Source organism: Carassius gibelio, chromosome B13 (genome assembly GCF_023724105.1).
Source record: "Carassius gibelio isolate Cgi1373 ecotype wild population from Czech Republic chromosome B13, carGib1.2-hapl.c, whole genome shotgun sequence".
NCBI lineage: Eukaryota > Metazoa > Chordata > Actinopteri > Cypriniformes > Cyprinidae > Carassius > Carassius gibelio.
In genome coordinates this window covers 26,756,691-26,775,095 of record NC_068408.1, presented here as the reverse complement: position 1 = coordinate 26,775,095, position 18,405 = coordinate 26,756,691, and the positions used below count along the sequence as shown (strand labels likewise).

Here is an 18,405-nt window from a genome sequence, read left to right as displayed (position 1 = left end):
AGAGCGGGTATTCGCCGAGCTTCGACGCTCCTTCTGGATCCTGCGAGGACGTGAGGCTATCCGGCGCTACCAGTATAGCTGCGCTGACTGTAGACGATGGAGGGCAAAACCTGCAGTGCCGAAGATGGCAGACCTGCCATCAGCCCGTCTGCGCCTTTTCAAGCCTGCTTTCTATTCTACGGGGATGGACTGTTTTGGGCCATTTGAGATCAAAGTGGGCCGGCGCCGGGAGAAGAGATGGGGGATCATTTTCAAGTGCCTCACAACTAGGGCGGTGCACTTGGACCTCCTTACTGCTATTGATACGGATGCTTTTCTGATGTCCCTTCGTCGGTTCATTGCCCGTAGAGGAACGCCTGCAGAGCTGTTCTCCGATCAGGGGACAAATTTCAAGGGAGGTGAGCGGGAACTCCGTGAAACTTTCACTGAAATGTCTAAAGAACTACGACATCTCCTTGCACCACAGAAGATCTCCTTCCGCTTTAACCCCCCAGCAGCTCCCCATTTCGGAGGGGTGTGGGAGAGGGAGATACGCTCAGTTAAGAGCGCACTCTATGCCACAGTCGGTGCTCAGCCTGTTCCAGAAGAAGTGCTTCGGACCGTACTTACTGAGGTGGAAGGGATCCTTAACAGTAAACCCTTGGGTTATGTGTCTTCAGATGCCAGTGACCCAGATCCAGTGACTCCCAGTGTTCTTCTCATGGGGCGGCCTGATGGTTCGCTACCTCAGGTAGTCTACCCCGAAAGTGAGCTCATCTGTCGCCGGCGTTGGAAGCACTCCCAAATCTTGGCTGATCACTTCTGGGCCCGTTTCATCCGACTCTATTTGCCGAGTCTACAAGCTCGCCAGAAGTGGCAGGCTACACCAGCTGATATTGCAGGGGACTGTGTAGTGATGATCGCTGATCCGCATCTTCCGAGGGCCCTCTGGCCCATTGGAAAAGTAGTCAAGACTCATCCCAGCCCTGACGGGCACATCAGGTCCGCTGATGTAAAGGTGAAGGAGAGAATCTACACCCGGCCAGTTGCCAGGCTGGTTGTTCTCCCTGCACTTCCTGCTGGTGAAGATGGAGATGGTTTCACTCCTGCCACTACACCCCAGCCATAGAACTTTGTTGCCTTTAGTGATGAGCAAATGTATTACATACATTTGGGGGCGGCTGTAGAAAAGGCCCCAAAGTTATGTTATTGTTGCTATTATTTAGTACAGTTGACCATAACGTGCTTTATGTTTCACTTTACTCCCGTTTATTCAGTGTTTGTAATAGGGTAGCAAAGGCGCGCGCTGGTTTGTATATTATATCTGACGTCACGCAGTAGTATGCAGTACGATAGAGATGGTCAGTCGGTTGTCACGCAGTTAGTATTCAGTATGATAGAGATCATCGGTCGGTAAAATTATAATTGTGAGTGACACTTTCCTCAGCGTGTGCGTGAATGAGAAAAGTAAGTAAATCTGCTGCATTACTCGTGATATTGTATTTCTTGGACAGCCGTTATTTCTGATGTTCGATATGGATGAGAGTTAGGAGTTTAGGGGTCGTTACACGACCGCTGTGTTAATTATATTCACGTTTGTGCGTTACTTTCTAGCTTCGGTCCACCTGACTTAGTACGTTGGGTTAAATGGGTCACATCGTGTTCAGACATGTTTATTTTATTCAATACTTGTTGTTATGAATGTTAAGTGCTCTGTGGCTGAGTAAAATATGAAGTGGTGTTAAATATCATTATCTGGACCGCTATTGATGCTTTAAAGTATATCATAGAAGACAGAAAGTTCTATCTACGTTATTGATAACTTAATGCATGGTAGAAAATCTGAGAAGTGTCTGAATCCTTTCTCTCTGCTTACATTTTAGGGTTTAAGAGATATAGTCATATTCTGACTACTGTTTAATTTATGTTTGTAATGTTTATTGAATGAGTGTTGAATGAGTGTATGCATATGTTTCCTTTATTCATTTGTATTTGTTCTCTCTTTATAGAAACCACACTAGAAATTACTCTCACCTTTAAACTCACTCATACAAGAAAGAGGAGGAATAAACAGAATAATAAGAATTATCTCTCCGCTCTTCATTTCATACTCTGGAATATTTGGCCTTAAGTGGTGTTCTGGCCGACACACCTGAGTGAACCTGGTGATAAACCCAGAATTAGCACCTTGACTGAGTGTTTAACCATTATCTTCACTTCAGTTGCAGTGTTGTACGTCTGGACAAGTACATACTTGCTCTGCAGCAACAGTCTAAACCGACAAAGAATGGCAGCATTGCTAGCAACTCGAGGCAACTGATGTGCCACTGTAGTCGAGGTCCCGTCCAGGAGCCCAAAGCTGCATGCCTGTTCCAAACAGCACCCTAGCACATCTTGGAGGCATCAATGATGACAACAACATGCCTCAACACATGTTCTTAGGGCACTCCTGCTCATAGAATTGAAAATGACCAAGGACTGAATTGGCAGTGACAACCCAGAGTTTCACTGACCCTGAGAGTGCCATGTCGGCATGCCCATGAAAAAAATTTAGGGATATGAATACTTTTCGCAAGGCACTGCATTTTAGAATACTTTTATTTTTATATTTAATATATCTATTTTTAATATAAATTTTATGAATATAAAAATATACTTTTAAGTACATGTAAATATTGTGTAATATAAATATACACAAAACACACACATATACTGTATTAAGCTAACTTTTTTTTTATTTTAGATTAATCATTTGACAGCACTATTGTAAAGTTCATATGAAATGGATTTTTTTTTTTGTGATGGGTGTCAAACTTTACCAAAGTTGAGAAATAGTACAAAAAATGTTGAAGTTAATCTTTCATTATTGATGTAAATGTCCTGTTTCACAAATGCAAAGGTACTGTGGCAAAATATACAGAAAGATTTGAATGAATGAATGAATGAATGCATTTATATAGTTCTTTATTGTGTATTGTGCACTGAAAGTGCTTCTCGTTTCTGAAAGCGCAATCATGGGTGTGTGTGTTGGGGTCTCTCCTCAACCACCAACAGTAGCAGCATCTACTTGGATGATGCGATTGTAGCAGCCACAGGAAAACAGTACCAGTATGCTCACCACACACCAGCTACAGGTGGAGAGAAGAGAGAGTCATAAACGCCAATCAAGTGGTTGGGGATTATTTGTAGACCATTATTGACAAAGGCCAGGGGGGCAATTTGGTTACACCCCTAGTCTTTATGGAAAGTGCCATGGGATATTTAATAGCTACAGAGAGTTTAACATCTCGGTTTAACATCTCATCCGAAAGATGGAATTAGACATCAGCACTTATCATACAAACCTCAACAATGTTGACAATCATCAAACTAATTAAGATAAACAGATCAACTGCAGTGCATGCTGGGAGGGTTAGTTTTGTACTATCTACCCAGCATGCAAGAAGAAATTGAAAGTTAAAAATTGAATTTTTGTTTTTATTAGACTGCAGACTGAAATGTATGAAAACAAATGAAAAGTATTCATGGTAATCGTTAAAATTAGAGAAACCAAGGACTTAATTTGATTGCTGATTGATGTTTTGCAGTGAACACATTTCCACTGAATAGCCAAATACAATCGCTGGCGTACGTTGCAAATATTAAACATGAAAAAAGACTGGAAATTGACTGATGGTTGGATTTTGACACTATAATCTTTAGACACCACAAACGATGTGACTTTTTCTGAGCTGGAACAGACCCTGTGTGACTGGTCACAATCAGTCATCAAGACCAAATTCCATTCATAATCGGCCTGACAGTCATGTAGTGTGTTCTCTGCTTTAGTTTTGTTGATGTTTAGCTTGTTCCATATTTATATTTACACTAATTGTGAAATATGTGATGTCTGACTGGTGTTTTTCAGTCATGGCACCAGGTGTGCTGGAGAGGTGTCTGCGGTTTCAAACAACAACATCTGTGGAGTGGGTGTGGCCTACAACTCCAAGGTAGCAGGTACGTCTCTGATAGGCTCTGACAGTTATGACCTCATTATAGACTTAACATCTCATATGAGATGTCAGCGAATCATCTTGAAGGTAGATGTGAGTAGGTGTCGCTGTCAGGGAAGGAACCAGAAAATAACTGTCAAGTCATATAATAGTCACTTGGCATAGTAAACCAGCTGAGAAGTTTTCAGTGGATGCAACTGGAATACTGCTGCTTTTATGTAAAGACGAATTTAGAAATTATCCAATGTCTTTTATATTTCATTTACAAAAAAAAAAAAAAAAAAAAAAGCTACTCAAACAAAGCTAATAATACCAAGACCATGCATTCAGTTGTAGATGGTGCAGACGGATGTACAAATTTAGCATGCAATTAAATTCATGATTTATTTGTATAGTGCTTTTTAAATGCATAATGTTTAAATGCAGCTTTGCAGAAAATACATGTTTTTAAATGTTAAATTCAAGAAGCAGAAACAATATTCACATTCAAGTGTTTGGATGCTATCAAGAGAGTGTTGTATTTAAAACACTTGCATGCTTTATCAGGTTTCTTCTGTGCAGTCAGTAATGATCAATGACTTGTCTCCGTTTGAGACATCGCTTTGTTTCTTAGCCTAATGGAATATCAGCTCAATTGATCATTTCTACCCTGCCCCTGTTCCACAACATCCAGCAGCCAGCACCAATAGCAGCATCAATAAAGACAATATTTACGCTGTGCAGCACACTGATTTTTGTTATTTTCAAAAGGCTACAAAAACAAGGCGAGTAACTAATAGCCAGTCAATGTCTTTTGTCCCTCACAAAGGGAAACATACTTGACTCTAGCTTCAGCTTTAGCCAGGAGGAGGTCAGTATGAGGACACTCAGTCAGTCTGACAGCCGCTGATCTCTCATGGCACACAGCACTGATGTTCCTGGAGTGCAAATCTAGTTTGTGCTTGATGAAGCACCTAAGCCATTACCTTCAGTGAATCTCAAGCCCTCTCACCCCTGCACTCATCAACGCACAGCATCGATAGAGTAAAGTTTCCCTACTGTTCCCATGTTCTCAATCCTGCCATTTCACAGGCATTCGTATGCTGGACCAGCCCTTCATGACGGACATCATCGAGGCCTCATCCATCAGCCACATGCCGCAGGTTATTGACATCTACAGCGCCAGCTGGGGTCCCACCGACGACGGCAAGACGGTGGACGGCCCGCGTGAGCTCACCCTGCAGGCCATGGCCGACGGAGTCAACAAGGTACCTCACACTTAAAACCCACAGATGTGTCTTACAGCGTAAGTGTAGCTAAACTCATTCCCTTGTGGATCACCTGAGAGACAAAAAGCGGGGAAATACAGAGGTACTGAATTGTAACATCTGTTCCAGTCAGGAAAAAAACAAAACAAAACAGAAAAACATAGTTCATAGTCTTCCTGGTCTCTCTCTGCCACTTTAGATCAACTTCAACAAATAAGAAAGAATGCTGAACTTCAGAATCAGAAGATACGAGTGTATTTAGAGATTCAAGTTCAAAATAAAACCAGTTTCACTCATACAGCTAGAATTTGCATTTCCAGATAGAAATCTCTCCATTTATTCCCAATATCCCACAGAAAAATCGTAGTTAAGTATGCATATTATATAACAAACTTATTGTTGGCTATGTTTTGAATTGTAAATATCAGTATAATCAGTGTCGATGAGAATTTCTTACATTTTAATCTTCATAAATATAAGTACTTATAAGTCTCAGGCAAATGCTGCAAATTTATTCATTTGATTCCTTGTCCACCTTTACAACATACCATTAGCTAATTAACAGATTTTTACAATAAAGTTTCTATTATTTTTTATTCAGACCACAAGCATACTAAGGCATCTTTGAGTTGCATCCATTCAGCCTCGTTACAAAATAGCTTTGATCCTCAAGATTCTCCAGAAGTTCTCTCACGTATGTCAACCTTGCAGAGTCTCCTCTAAATGTGTCATTTAGATGCACATTCCCTGTGCGTGACTGCTGCCTTCACAAATTGCCTCGGCTGATGGGTATAAATGGCGCCGAGCGCTCCTCTGCTGAGCAGGATTTACGGTGGCGCTCCACTTGTCAAGCCGAGGCATCGCACAAAGTAATCGCTGTGTGTTTTGAGCAGCCCTTTGCAATTGAAATCAGATTGGACAAGAATAGCAGAGATGGGTGAAGACCGTCTGTCCCTCAGGCTTCCTCACTGCAGTTGAAGAGGACTGATGTTGAGCCTGGGAGTAATATTGAGCGCTGTTTAAGCATTATGAGGGTCAGATGGCAACACTTCACGTATGCTTCATTTATTTATTTCCAGGATGCCACACAGAGTGCTAATGAAACGCCAGATACAGTTGAGCATTGCGGTTTGGCTCCTGGTGACAGCATGTTTGGCATAATGCCAGTTACACAGAAAATCATCTTGACTTGTCAGTCAAACTTGTGGTTACTGTACAGCAATCAGAATGGAAACACATGGGGCATTGCAGCAGACACATAAAGATATATCCGATCGTTCAACCTCAGTGTCATATCCTTGTAACACTTTATGGATAGGCACAAAATACACACCATGACAAAAGAAAATGGAGAAAACTCTAGAATTGATTTCGGTTGACCTGTCTTTAGGACCGTCTTCAAATTTCAGTATGTTTTTATCTTAGGTTTAGTGTAGCTGGTACAAATGCGATAAAGCTTTAACTTCTTAGCGGATCCAACTGCTGTGATATGAACAACGACCAAGGTAATTAGATATTAAACATTCATCTGTTTCTGATAAACTCTACACATTTTTAGGACCACTCACTGGACATCTAAACGTGCTGCAAAAACGCATAAGAAGCAACGTGGTATCAGTTTGCAGAAAGGACGCTACATGCACATTTTCCCAGTGAGTCAGGGTTGAAGAAATGAGATGCACTTCCTCGGTTCTAATAATGCTTGAACACCTTAGCATAGCTTGGAGGTTGATGAAGTCTAAATTGTTTTCACCCTAGCAATTTATTAAACATGTGGTGTGTATTTGTGACTTTATTGTATTACACTGTTGAGACTTTATTTGTCATATTAGCAACCAAGTTTTATTAGACCCTCGACATGTCACATTTGCTAAACATAAGATTGGGGTTATTAAATGCTGAATGAGTCATTTTAATATAAAATCTAAATTATGAGAAGTCATAAACTTTCTGCACCATCTTATTTTCTTATTGATTTACTCCAAAGAGGCTGATGCCCAGGGGTCTGGAAGCACCATAATTCCTCCCCGCTGTGTTAGCATGGTAAATCACCACGTACTGTTCAAATAACAATAATCAAGCACCCTTTTAAGATCACAATTGCACTGTACAAATGTCCTCTTGTCAGGTGCCTGCCACTATTAAACACAAAGCCTAAAGAAAAGAGCACTGTTGCAATCAGCTAAAAGCATCACAATTACATGTTCAGACAAGAACCTTAAACACAATGGCTGTGTCTGAATCATCGACACTCAAAGGACAGCTTGCAGTCTTTAAAAGGTCTTGAAACGCCTCTGTGATGTCTCTGTTGAATTACTCGTGGTTATGCGAGTGTAATGTGTATGATAAATGGAGTAAATCTGGAAGGCTCTTGAAGAGAAATATCAAAGAGTGTGGACTGCTCCTTATTGAGCTGTAGCATGCATGAGTGCCACTCGTAATCGTGCCGTTTTTTCGTGTCTGACAGGGTCGAGGTGGGAAAGGCAGCATCTATGTGTGGGCCTCTGGAGACGGTGGTAGCTATGACGACTGTAACTGCGACGGATATGCCTCCAGCATGTGGACCATCTCTATTAACTCAGCCATCAATGACGGACGCACAGCGCTCTACGATGAAAGCTGCTCCTCCACCCTCGCCTCCACCTTCAGCAACGGCCGTAAACGAAATCCTGAAGCAGGCGTGGTGAGTGTGTGTCGTGTTTGTGTCCTACAGATTCTGTTTGTTTGTGGAGGGCACCGACTCAGCCTTAAAAAAAAATAAAAAAACACTTGCAAAACATAAACAAAGCCATTTTCCACCTTTAAAAAAATACTATTTTTAAAAGCACGATGTTGTATACATATATAATTAAATTAAATTTATTTTATCCAAAGCGACTTACAGTGCATTCAGGCTATCAATTTTTACCTATGATGTGTTCCCGGGGAATCGAAACCCCAACCTTGCGCTTGATAGCGAAATGCTCTACCAATTGAGCTACAGGAACACTCATATATATATATATATATATATATATATATATATATATATATATATATATATATATATATATATATATATATATATATATATATATATATATATATATATATATATATATATATATAGCATTTATTACAACATTATTACAATGGTATTACCCTCTATTTTTATCACTACTTGTATATATTGTTACATATACACTGTTATATATAATGTATAATACTGATATATTATGATATATGCATTGATAGAAATATATATGTGACTCTGGACCACAAAACCAATGGCCATGTTCCATGAAGATATTTTGTAAGTTTCCTGCTGTAAATATATCAAAACTCTTTTACATTGCTAAGACCTTAATTTGGACAACTTTAAAGGCGATTTTTCTCTGTATTTAGATTTTTTTGCACCCTCAGATCTCAGATTTTCAAATAGTTGTATCTCTGCCAAATATTGTCATCCTAACAAACCATACATCAATGGAAAGATTATTTATTCAGCTTTCAGAAAAATTGACACTTAATTGGTTTTGTGGTCCAGTGTCACATATATGAAGAGTTGGGTTCCAAAACGCAATAAATCCATTTTGATTAATTTGAATTATTAATTTGATTTATTTGTTTCAAACCTCCACATAGCATATGTAGCTTATACTAACATTACAAATTCTAATCCAGGTTTTGAATTTCAAAACATTTATTATAAAATTTTCTTATTTTTCCCCAAAATGCAATAAATTCATAATACTGTTTTTTCCTCAAAATGCAATAAATCCATTGAATCAATATAAAATTAAATTATGAAATTTATTAAAATTAACTTATGACAGCCTCTGAACTTGGTCAATACTAATTTTATATAAAGTAGCTACAGACACTGGACTAAAAATACATTCATCAGTCATCACTTCCAAAATGAATTCAACAGGTCTATAAAATGCTATAAATTAATTACAACAATAAAATCTAATTTCATCATAAACAACATCACATTAGACCACAGAAATTCCAAGATGGCATTTCCGTTACATTCAACTTCCAAAAGTGCATTCATCTTTGCCATGTTACATTCATTTAGTTGACTAGTTTTAAATGCATAAAATTTCCATCTGAAAGCACGTGATGGAGATTTCCTGGTACTATTAATCACAGAACCTGCTTTACTGATGGGATGTGGATTACAATCACATGCGATTTATCTTCCAGCCCTTGTTTGTTGATCACGAAATACAAAGTAGATGAGGAAAAACTAGGATGCCAGGTGTATTCAGAGTGCCACCATTACTGTCTAGAGTGCGTGGAATGGTGAAAGTTGATTGGTTGTTACAGTTTACAGTGCATGGAATGGTGCACTGTGATTGGTTGTTACCGTTTACAGTGCATGGAATGGTGAGCTTTGATTGTTTGTTACAGTTTACAGTGCATGAATAACGGCATTAGGTAACGACGTTATTTTTTCAGTAACGGGATAATCTAACGAATTACTTTTCCCGTCGTTACAACGCTGTTAACATTACTGGACGTTAAATGTGGTGCATTACTATACATTGATTTAATAAACTATGTAATCCGAACGCACCCCTGGCTCACACAGCGAGTGAGGAGGTAGGTTAATAACGAGGTAAGCGATTATGATTGGCTAAGGCAGAGTCATGTGTTTCATGGTAGCCAAACAGAGCCAGTGTTTTTACGCCAGCGGTGCCAAACGCACAAACACAGACACGCACGAACACATGCAACAGCTAAACAGAGATTCGCAGCAGCAGCAGAGATGGCGAGTCCGGAGCAATCCGATGAAAAGTTGACATTTTCAAGATGGAGATATAAGCACTAATTCAAATTCACTGTGGTCAAAGGCAAGAACGTGCATGTAATGTGTACATGTAATGTGTGACACTCATCTACAAAGCTAGTGGCTAAAACCACTTTTCTTACAAAGATAATACTTGAAGTGCTGGACAAAACTCTTGCTGTCTGTTGACGTGCAATAAATAAAGAAAGTTATGTACGAACACCTGTCTGTTCTAATCATTTTATCTGACTTGTAAAAACTGCTCAAAAAAAAAAAATATAAAAAAAAATTGACATATAGCAACTACTTTTTTTTTTTTTTTTTTTACAGTATAACAAATAGTTACTTTCCCTGGTAGCGATTTACTTTTGTTATAGAGTAACTCAGTTACTTTTTGGAACAAGTAGTGAGTAACTATAACTAATTACTTTTTTAAAGTAACGTTCCCAACAGTGGCTGTGATTGGTTGAGAGGATATTTCGCATTCTGCAAAAAAAGTGAGACATGTTTTTTTCCGCGGTTTGAAAAAATAGGGAGAAAACATGACCTAATAACTGATTTTAGAAATTCACATTTTTATTAGACATTATTATTTTAATATATTATTTATATCCACTTTTGTATTTATATCATCTTCTTATATTTGACTCTTCTTATTTTTATCACAAAAAGAAATGATAAGGATGTTGTGAAAGGAAATCATCTGTGGGATATATTTTTCGGAGGTGAAATCAGGTTCAGGATGGTTCCAGTTGTGTGCCAGTTTGTTGTTCCCAAGTCCTTGGTGCTTTAAAACATGCTTTTGAAACACAACTCCTTTTTCCGCAGTGTGATAACACAGAGTATGACAGTGATAAAATGAAGGGGAGGTAATCGTTTTATCCATTTTGTGTCTGAACAATGACTCTCAGATGGAGTCGGGGGGATGCATTGAGTGAAAGACTTAATCAGAATGTATCTCCAGACTCAAAGAAAGCATCTGAGATGAAGACTGTGGTTAGTCTGTCAGAAGAAAGGCAGGCATTGCCTTGTGTCAGTCCTAATTCTCTCACTTTGATTAGGGCTGCTTCGGTTTGGTGTGATAAAATGCCAGCTATCTATTTTCTCTGATTGAGCACTTAACATTTGTATTTATTTATTTTTTTTATTAAAAAGGGGAAGATTGTAAATGAATAATAAACTAATATTTTGATCAGTTCATCACACAAAACGTTTGAACACACAGTTAAAAGAAATGTAAAAATTAACAGTTTTTATGTTAATTCCTTGGGACTTGAGAGAATTCATAAATAAATATAAATATCTATTATACAAAATATAGCAGAAAGGTTTGGAACAACATGAAAGTGAATAAATTATGAAAGCATTTTCATTTTTGGAGGAAAGATGTCTTTTAAAGACAGAAAATAAATTAATATTTTTTGCTGTTAATGTTCAGTGTTAGTGTCTTACTCGGGAGATTTTTCATACTTATTATGAGGCAAATGACTTGATACACAGCATCTGGATTTCTTATTAATAGCTCTTTCTTCATTGTTAGCATGATACAGCTTACATCAAACAAAACAAAGCACTAAATAATTCAATTTTTGGCTTTCATCTCATTGTTTTTAGTGAGGTTTGCTTACGTCAGTCAAAATTGGTCACAAGTACAAATGGCCATCTCTGGAGGGTAAATATGGATGTTTCTTTCATCTCCCGCCTTTGATAGATCGTGAAATGCCAAGCAACTCCAAAGTCTACATTACCTCAAAGTGTTGTGACGAACAAAGCTTTGGGATTGTGTAGGGTTTTCCTCACCAAACCAAGTTCTGTTAATGATCAACAAAGTTAAAAATGTAAGAATTGACTTCCATTCCACCGATGAGCTGTAATGTGAACAGGGCCTCGAACAGGACAGAAAGGAATTGCTTTTAAACAAATTCATCACAGTCACACAACAGAAGAGTTTTATTGGTCCAACACAACAACAAAATGAGCAAGAAGAAATCATTTCTACATTATACACTTGAAACTGGAAACAATTTTCACTCAGAAATGACTAGTTCATTTAAAGGTGCAATAGGAGATCTTGGAAAATGCTAACATTAGCCTGATAGCACTGAAAGCTAACATCCCAACCTCCCTGCAATCACCGTCCAAAGCCACACCCCCTGAACACATTTATGTTCACATACCAGAATACCAGAGACAACATTACAACAATAGGCTACATCAGCAGTTCCCAATTCAGTCCATGTTCCGAAGTGAAGTAAACCCCTGCTCAGGGAGTAGGGAGCAATGAACACGGTGTATCGACTGGAACACAGTTCATTCACGTAGCTTGAGTTGGTCATCTGGATTGGGTGTGTTAACATGCAAAATATGTGCACGGGCACTGGAATTGGGAACCGCTGGGTTACATCATGTGTCATTAACCAGTGAGAAAACTTACTACAGTACTACAATACCAGGAAGAAGAGATGTTGATGTTTGTCTGCTATTTTAGCTCTGTCTGCACAGCGTGCGTGAATGCGCTAATGACGTATTCTGTCTGTGCAAACAGGATGTGCAGAGGTGTGCAGATACATACGTTGACAGGCAGGTAGGAAAGCTATTTAAAAAGCTCAGACCTAGCGTTTTGATTAGACGTACATTTCTTGGTCCTATGCCTTCCACAGAATATATAAATACAGATAAATACATTTAAACCACTTAACTTTATGATTGCTATCGGGATGTGAAGAGACTTTCAACCAGTATAACAAAAATAAAATGTCTGAAGACAATCACCTATTGCACCTTTAACAATTTCAAAGGTAAAGCAAGAAACACAGTGAATTAAATAAAGTAATATGTAAGGTACCCTTATGAAAAAAAAAAATATTGCAATATATTGGGAAATATCATGTAATATATTAGGCATATATTCTTATATATATTTATATTTTTCCAATATATTGCAATATATTAAAAGCGGCAATCATTTGTATATTTTGCAATATATTATATAATACATGTATCATCAATATATTATTAAATGTATTCAAATATATTAAATATTAGAAAATAAAAAGGGAAAATAATATATTACAATATATCACAATATATTTTAAGAAATATATTGGTAAATATATTTTCCTTTCATAAGGGTAGCAAACTGACAATTTTGTGCTTTTAAATTGTATGTGCTATTTTGAAAAATAACTTTTTGCAATGTATGGTTGCTTCATGTTGCTTTGATTCCTTAATGTTATTCAACTTTAGTTTAAAAAAGATTGATTTATTAGAATTCAATACATTTTGAAAAATACAAACACATTTCTGTGTATTAATACAATGATCTATGCTGTGTGCATGATAAAATGATCATGGACCATTTATATGTAAAATGAAATTATTATTCAATTTAATTGAACATTCTTGAAACAGCATTTAATCTCTTTGAATTTCATACATTCTTACATTTTAAATTTAACCCGGAATTCTACATCCTGTTTGCTTCCTCCTTCAGTTCAAAACAGAATTAGAATTTCAAAGGCATTTTTCACCTGCTGTTTGCTGAAGTGTAATCAGGATATCATTGGCACTAATGTTTAATTATGGCTTTCTCTTTGTCTGCATCTGTCTCCAGGCCACCACAGATCTGTATGGAAACTGCACACTCCGTCATTCGGGCACATCTGCTGCCGCCCCTGAGGCCGCTGGCGTGTTTGCCCTGGCGTTGGAGGCCAAGTATGTACACTTTTGTTTTCCAGTGCATAGCTCGGATGAGTAGTGAGCCTCTATCAAAGATTTCTGAAACAATAAGGCAGCATTTCTGGCAGACGGCAGCTGAGATGGTAGATTACTGCAGATGAGGGTTGTGTCAGAGTGCAGCACTGCAAGCACAGTTCTCATTCGAAAGCCTCCCTCATGTATGATTGATACCCTTTAACATGGAAACGGTGCTGATGCCAGAGTCAAAGCTGTGTTCCCGGTGATAAGAAGCTAAATGATGATGTTACAAATAAACACGCTGCTTCACGCACCTTCACTTATGAGTCTTACTACTCCATTTGAATTTAATTTTGCATCTTTATTCCTTAATAACTTGCTTTTTTTTTGTCACATTCAGCCATCTATTCAATCTCCAAACTCCCTGAACAGATGGCCAGCCTATCACAGTTAGAAGTTCAGTAAATTAATACCTGGACAGAAAAGGTATCTGGACCAGCAAGATGAATGTGTGAATTAGGGCTGAGATTGTACTCCGCTAGAGGAAAGGAGGGTATCACTGTTCATTTCTGAGACCCTCAGGTGAAACGCTTCATATGCACATACTTTCAGCCGTTGATGAGGAATCAAATTGGCAAGTATTTTGCTGATCACCTCGTGCAAAGGAAATTGAAAGTACCTTTTGATTCAAGCCAACAATTACCCCACGTTTCTCTGAATGCCAGGAAACAAATCATATTTGGCTGCATCTGGCCCTTTAGACTCATTAGAAGAGTGTCAAGCTCAAGACCCAATATTTCATGTCAAGAGGATCCATACTGACTGAAATCAAATACAAAGAGCTATGACTAGTGCTGTCAATCCATTAAAAAAATAGATAATAATAATAATAAACTTGTGTATTTAAGTTTTTTAAAACCATTTTTTATATTGAATTAATTTCACATTAAATCCACAAAATAATGTAGATGTAACACAAAGACAGTATGTTTTTAATATTTGTTTAATGGCATATGTTTTATCAGGTGAGTATCTCTCAGTGCTACTGATTAATTTTTACTAATATTTAACCATTGACTATAGCATTCAACATTACAGTATAATTGAGAGCTATCAGTTTTAACAGATTAAACTTTAAAAAATAACAATCTTCACATAATCCCATTATAATAAATGTCATATGTATCTGTGCCCTACAACAGGAAGAAAATATACAGACATGGAATAAAGCTATCAAGCACTACATGCTAAATTAAATATAGATGAATCTCTAAATTTACAAAACAAATATTGATTTCCTCTTTTTTTTTTTTTTTTTTTTTTTTTGAAAAATTAACAGACATCATAGCAGCTGGTTATTAGATTATTTGGCTGCTATTATTTTAAGAGCTGCCGCCTATGTAGGGATGCAGTTTTCTGAATCCGGGAGTAGTGCATTAATTGGAAAAATTCTCTAACTTTTATTAATTTTTATTGTTATTTAAATACAAGCATGACAGAAAATGCAAGTCACAGAACTTTCGCTACACTATCCATTATATTATAATTTTTATAAATTCATATAAGCGTGAACCTAAAATGTTGATGGAAAAGTCCTTGTACATGTTATCCATCACTACCAAATCAGAACTCCTAATGTATTACCATTTTCAACTTAAAGTGACCACAAGATTGAACAAAAGAAAACAGACTTTTTAACTCGAGGCAAAATGACAGAAAAGGTAAATCCTAAGTAATAATAATAATAATTCTTTACAATCTATAGTGCATTTCTGGTACTCAAAGTGATTAAAATTAGATACAAGCCCTAAATGAGCAACACAGAATGAGATTAGGAACAATTTACAAGTACAAATGAAGGACAGTCACACAGTCAGAAGAGCACAGTCTCGAGGTGGAGGAACAGACAGTGATTTCAGCAGCAACTGTGTTCATTACACTTGATTGTGAAAGCTTTGTAAGGAGTGACTGGTGGTGAAAATGCTGTTTTGGCACATCATTTTTTGTCTCCATTCACACATTTCAATAGGATGTTATGGTGTCAGGACCGGTGTTAATAACTGTTGACACGGCCTTCCCTGTGTAAAGTCGTTCTGTTTGCTCAGTACTAAATAATGATGTAGGTTGTGAGAGAGCAGGTCTCTTTGTACAGCCAAATGTAAATACACAGAGTAAATGGCAGCTTATTTGCATGTGTTTGTATATTTCAACAGTACTCAGAGGAGCATAGTGCAATACGGCGCAGGGCCAAAAATTCAGCCCTGGCATTTTCTGTCTAAGCGGCCCAAAATGATCAGAACTGATTTATCCCAAAGAGAAGACAGAATGAAAGAGTCAATGACCAAGATTAGCAGCCATTTGAAATTAGGGGCCACCAATGCATTTTAATCACAATCCAAACAAAGATACATGAGTAATTACTTTTTATTAAAATTGTATTGTATCATTTCAAAATCGTCAAAGTATGGTAAAAATGTCAGTTCATCCTTTGCCAATAGGTGGCCTTTATGCAAAAGTCACAATAAAGCATTTCCTTGGTCATCGTTGTAAACAAAGCAGAAGTATGCTTATTAACTCTATATGGATGTATATTATATGGAGGTTAGATGGAGCAGTCAGTTCCTTTCAGAGATACATTCATATAAACGTCCTCCCGCAATACATTATGTAGGGTTTTCTTTGAATATTTCAAGCCTTGTGAACAGTGAGCTTGCTTTGCTTTCTCTGCTAGTGCGTATATTCTCGTGTCCTGCCTCTGGCCTGTTTATAGACACTGCCATACTCCAATATTTCCAGGGTTGAAGCATTACAATACAACCCAATGGGCATCTGTCCCTGCATGATTGCCAGATTACCAGTCCAGTCCTGGTGTGGCTGGGAGTTTAAAGTACACTGTAAGTACACAGTTCCATAGCAACGAAATATTAATTTACCACAGAAATCACTTAACCCCACAACTAGATGAAAACTGCAACAATAACTTTTTTTTGAATTGTCTTGATTTAACTTGAGACTTCTGAGCTTTTGTCCATCTATCAGAGTTCAACATAAACTCAGACCTCCAAGCCATTTTCCTACAATCGCTAAGGGTTCCAGTATTCCAGAGAGCTGTGTATTAACAAATTATAAACCTCATATATGAGTTTAGTCTTACTGTCTTATCTCTAGGATTGATGGTCACAGTATATAATCAGCATCCACTTCCCCTAGTGCTCTGTGAAAATTGCTCTTCATCTTTTGAGCTGAGCACTCTTGAGAAACCATATGCAACTGTAAGGGTTTTGTTCTTGTTCTATGTGCTCTTTGCAGGAAGCCATTCTCTCAATAGAGCACATTTTATATTGAATGGATATGATAACTATTAAGATTGGGAGCTTGAAGGAGGCTTGAATGATTCAAGTTTATGACAAACAGCAGACATGCTAGTGATTTTCTTGTGTTTGTCTGCAGTCCGAACCTGACATGGAGGGACCTGCAGCACCTGACGGTCCTCACTTCTAAGAGGAACAAGCTGCATGATGAGGTGCACCAGTGGAGGAGGAACGGTGTGGGCCTGGAGTTCAACCATCTGTTCGGGTACGGTGTGCTGGATGCCGGAGGAATGGTCAAACTGGCCCGGGAGTGGAAGCCCGTCCCGGAACGATTCCACTGTGTGGCTGGATCCATGCCGGAGATACAGTGAGTGCAGAAAACACATCAGAAATACAACCTGTTACAAATGAACAGTATGTTGAAGACAAATGTGGAGCGTGGCCACCGCAACGTCCAGTGCAGCGCAGTGTTTAGAAATTTTAAGAATACTAAGCACAAAATTAAATCTTGAGTAAGTTTTACACAACAGGTCAAAGCAATATGATCCACATTTACATTAAAGGTGGATCACCCTAAAGCTTCTGGAACTACTAAAAGGCTTTAAATATAATATGCTAAGATGTTAAGTTTACAATGAAATATACAATGTATTTATTATACAACAGTTACATCACATGAAGAGGTTTTTTTTTTTTTAATTTTTAGAAAGAGTCAGTTGACTGGATTGTGAGCAGTGCATATTTTTACCAGAATTAAGTCAAATGGTTGAAAAATAAAAGGTAATTGTGACTTCAACTGAAAACAAAAACCATGGCAAGGTCACAAAGTCAGAGCAAGTAATTAGGTTGGCTTCTTTTTACTAAAAACGTTGACTCTAAAAATATCCCATAGACTTACATTGACAGAATGTTAAAATGAGCCAAAAACTCTTAAACTCCAACTGTCAAAATTCAAATGTAAACTGAACACACTGAAGCCCATTAGACTGCATTAAGCTTCCCTTCTATGTACAATTTCTAATCCATTTAAACTTTAAAACTCATTTAATATTTTTAATCTATTTATCCTAGCGGCATGCTAATCATGCTAGAAACATGCTACCAACATGCTAGTAACATGCTAATCATGCTAAAAAATGCTAGTCACTTGCTAATCATGCTAGAATCATGCTAGTAGCATGCTTATCATGCTAGCAACATGCTAGTCACTTGCTAATCCTGCTAGCAATATGTTAGTTACATGCAACGCAACTTATGCTAGAATTATGGTAGTGACATGCTAGTAACGTAAGTGAAGTAAAGTTCAAATCAGTCCAATATATATATATATATACATACAGTATATATCGAGCGCAGCGTCAGTTCAGTCAGGCCACGGAGGCAAGGCTGTGAACAGCTGATGC

The 18,405-nt window shown here is 37.7% G+C and overlaps 1 protein-coding gene across 1 annotated transcript in view; it reads left to right on the top strand.

Moving 5' to 3' along the window:
• Window positions 1–18,405, top strand: part of LOC127969646 (neuroendocrine convertase 2) — an 83,005-nt gene that overhangs the window by 50,051 nt on the left and 14,549 nt on the right. The window contains exons 7-11 of the mRNA XM_052571697.1: window positions 3,887–3,975; window positions 5,043–5,218; window positions 7,686–7,901; window positions 13,609–13,709; window positions 17,142–17,369. Coding sequence (XP_052427657.1) covers window positions 3,887–3,975; window positions 5,043–5,218; window positions 7,686–7,901; window positions 13,609–13,709; window positions 17,142–17,369 — 810 coding nt within the window. The remainder of the gene's footprint in view (window positions 1–3,886; window positions 3,976–5,042; window positions 5,219–7,685; window positions 7,902–13,608; window positions 13,710–17,141; window positions 17,370–18,405) is intronic.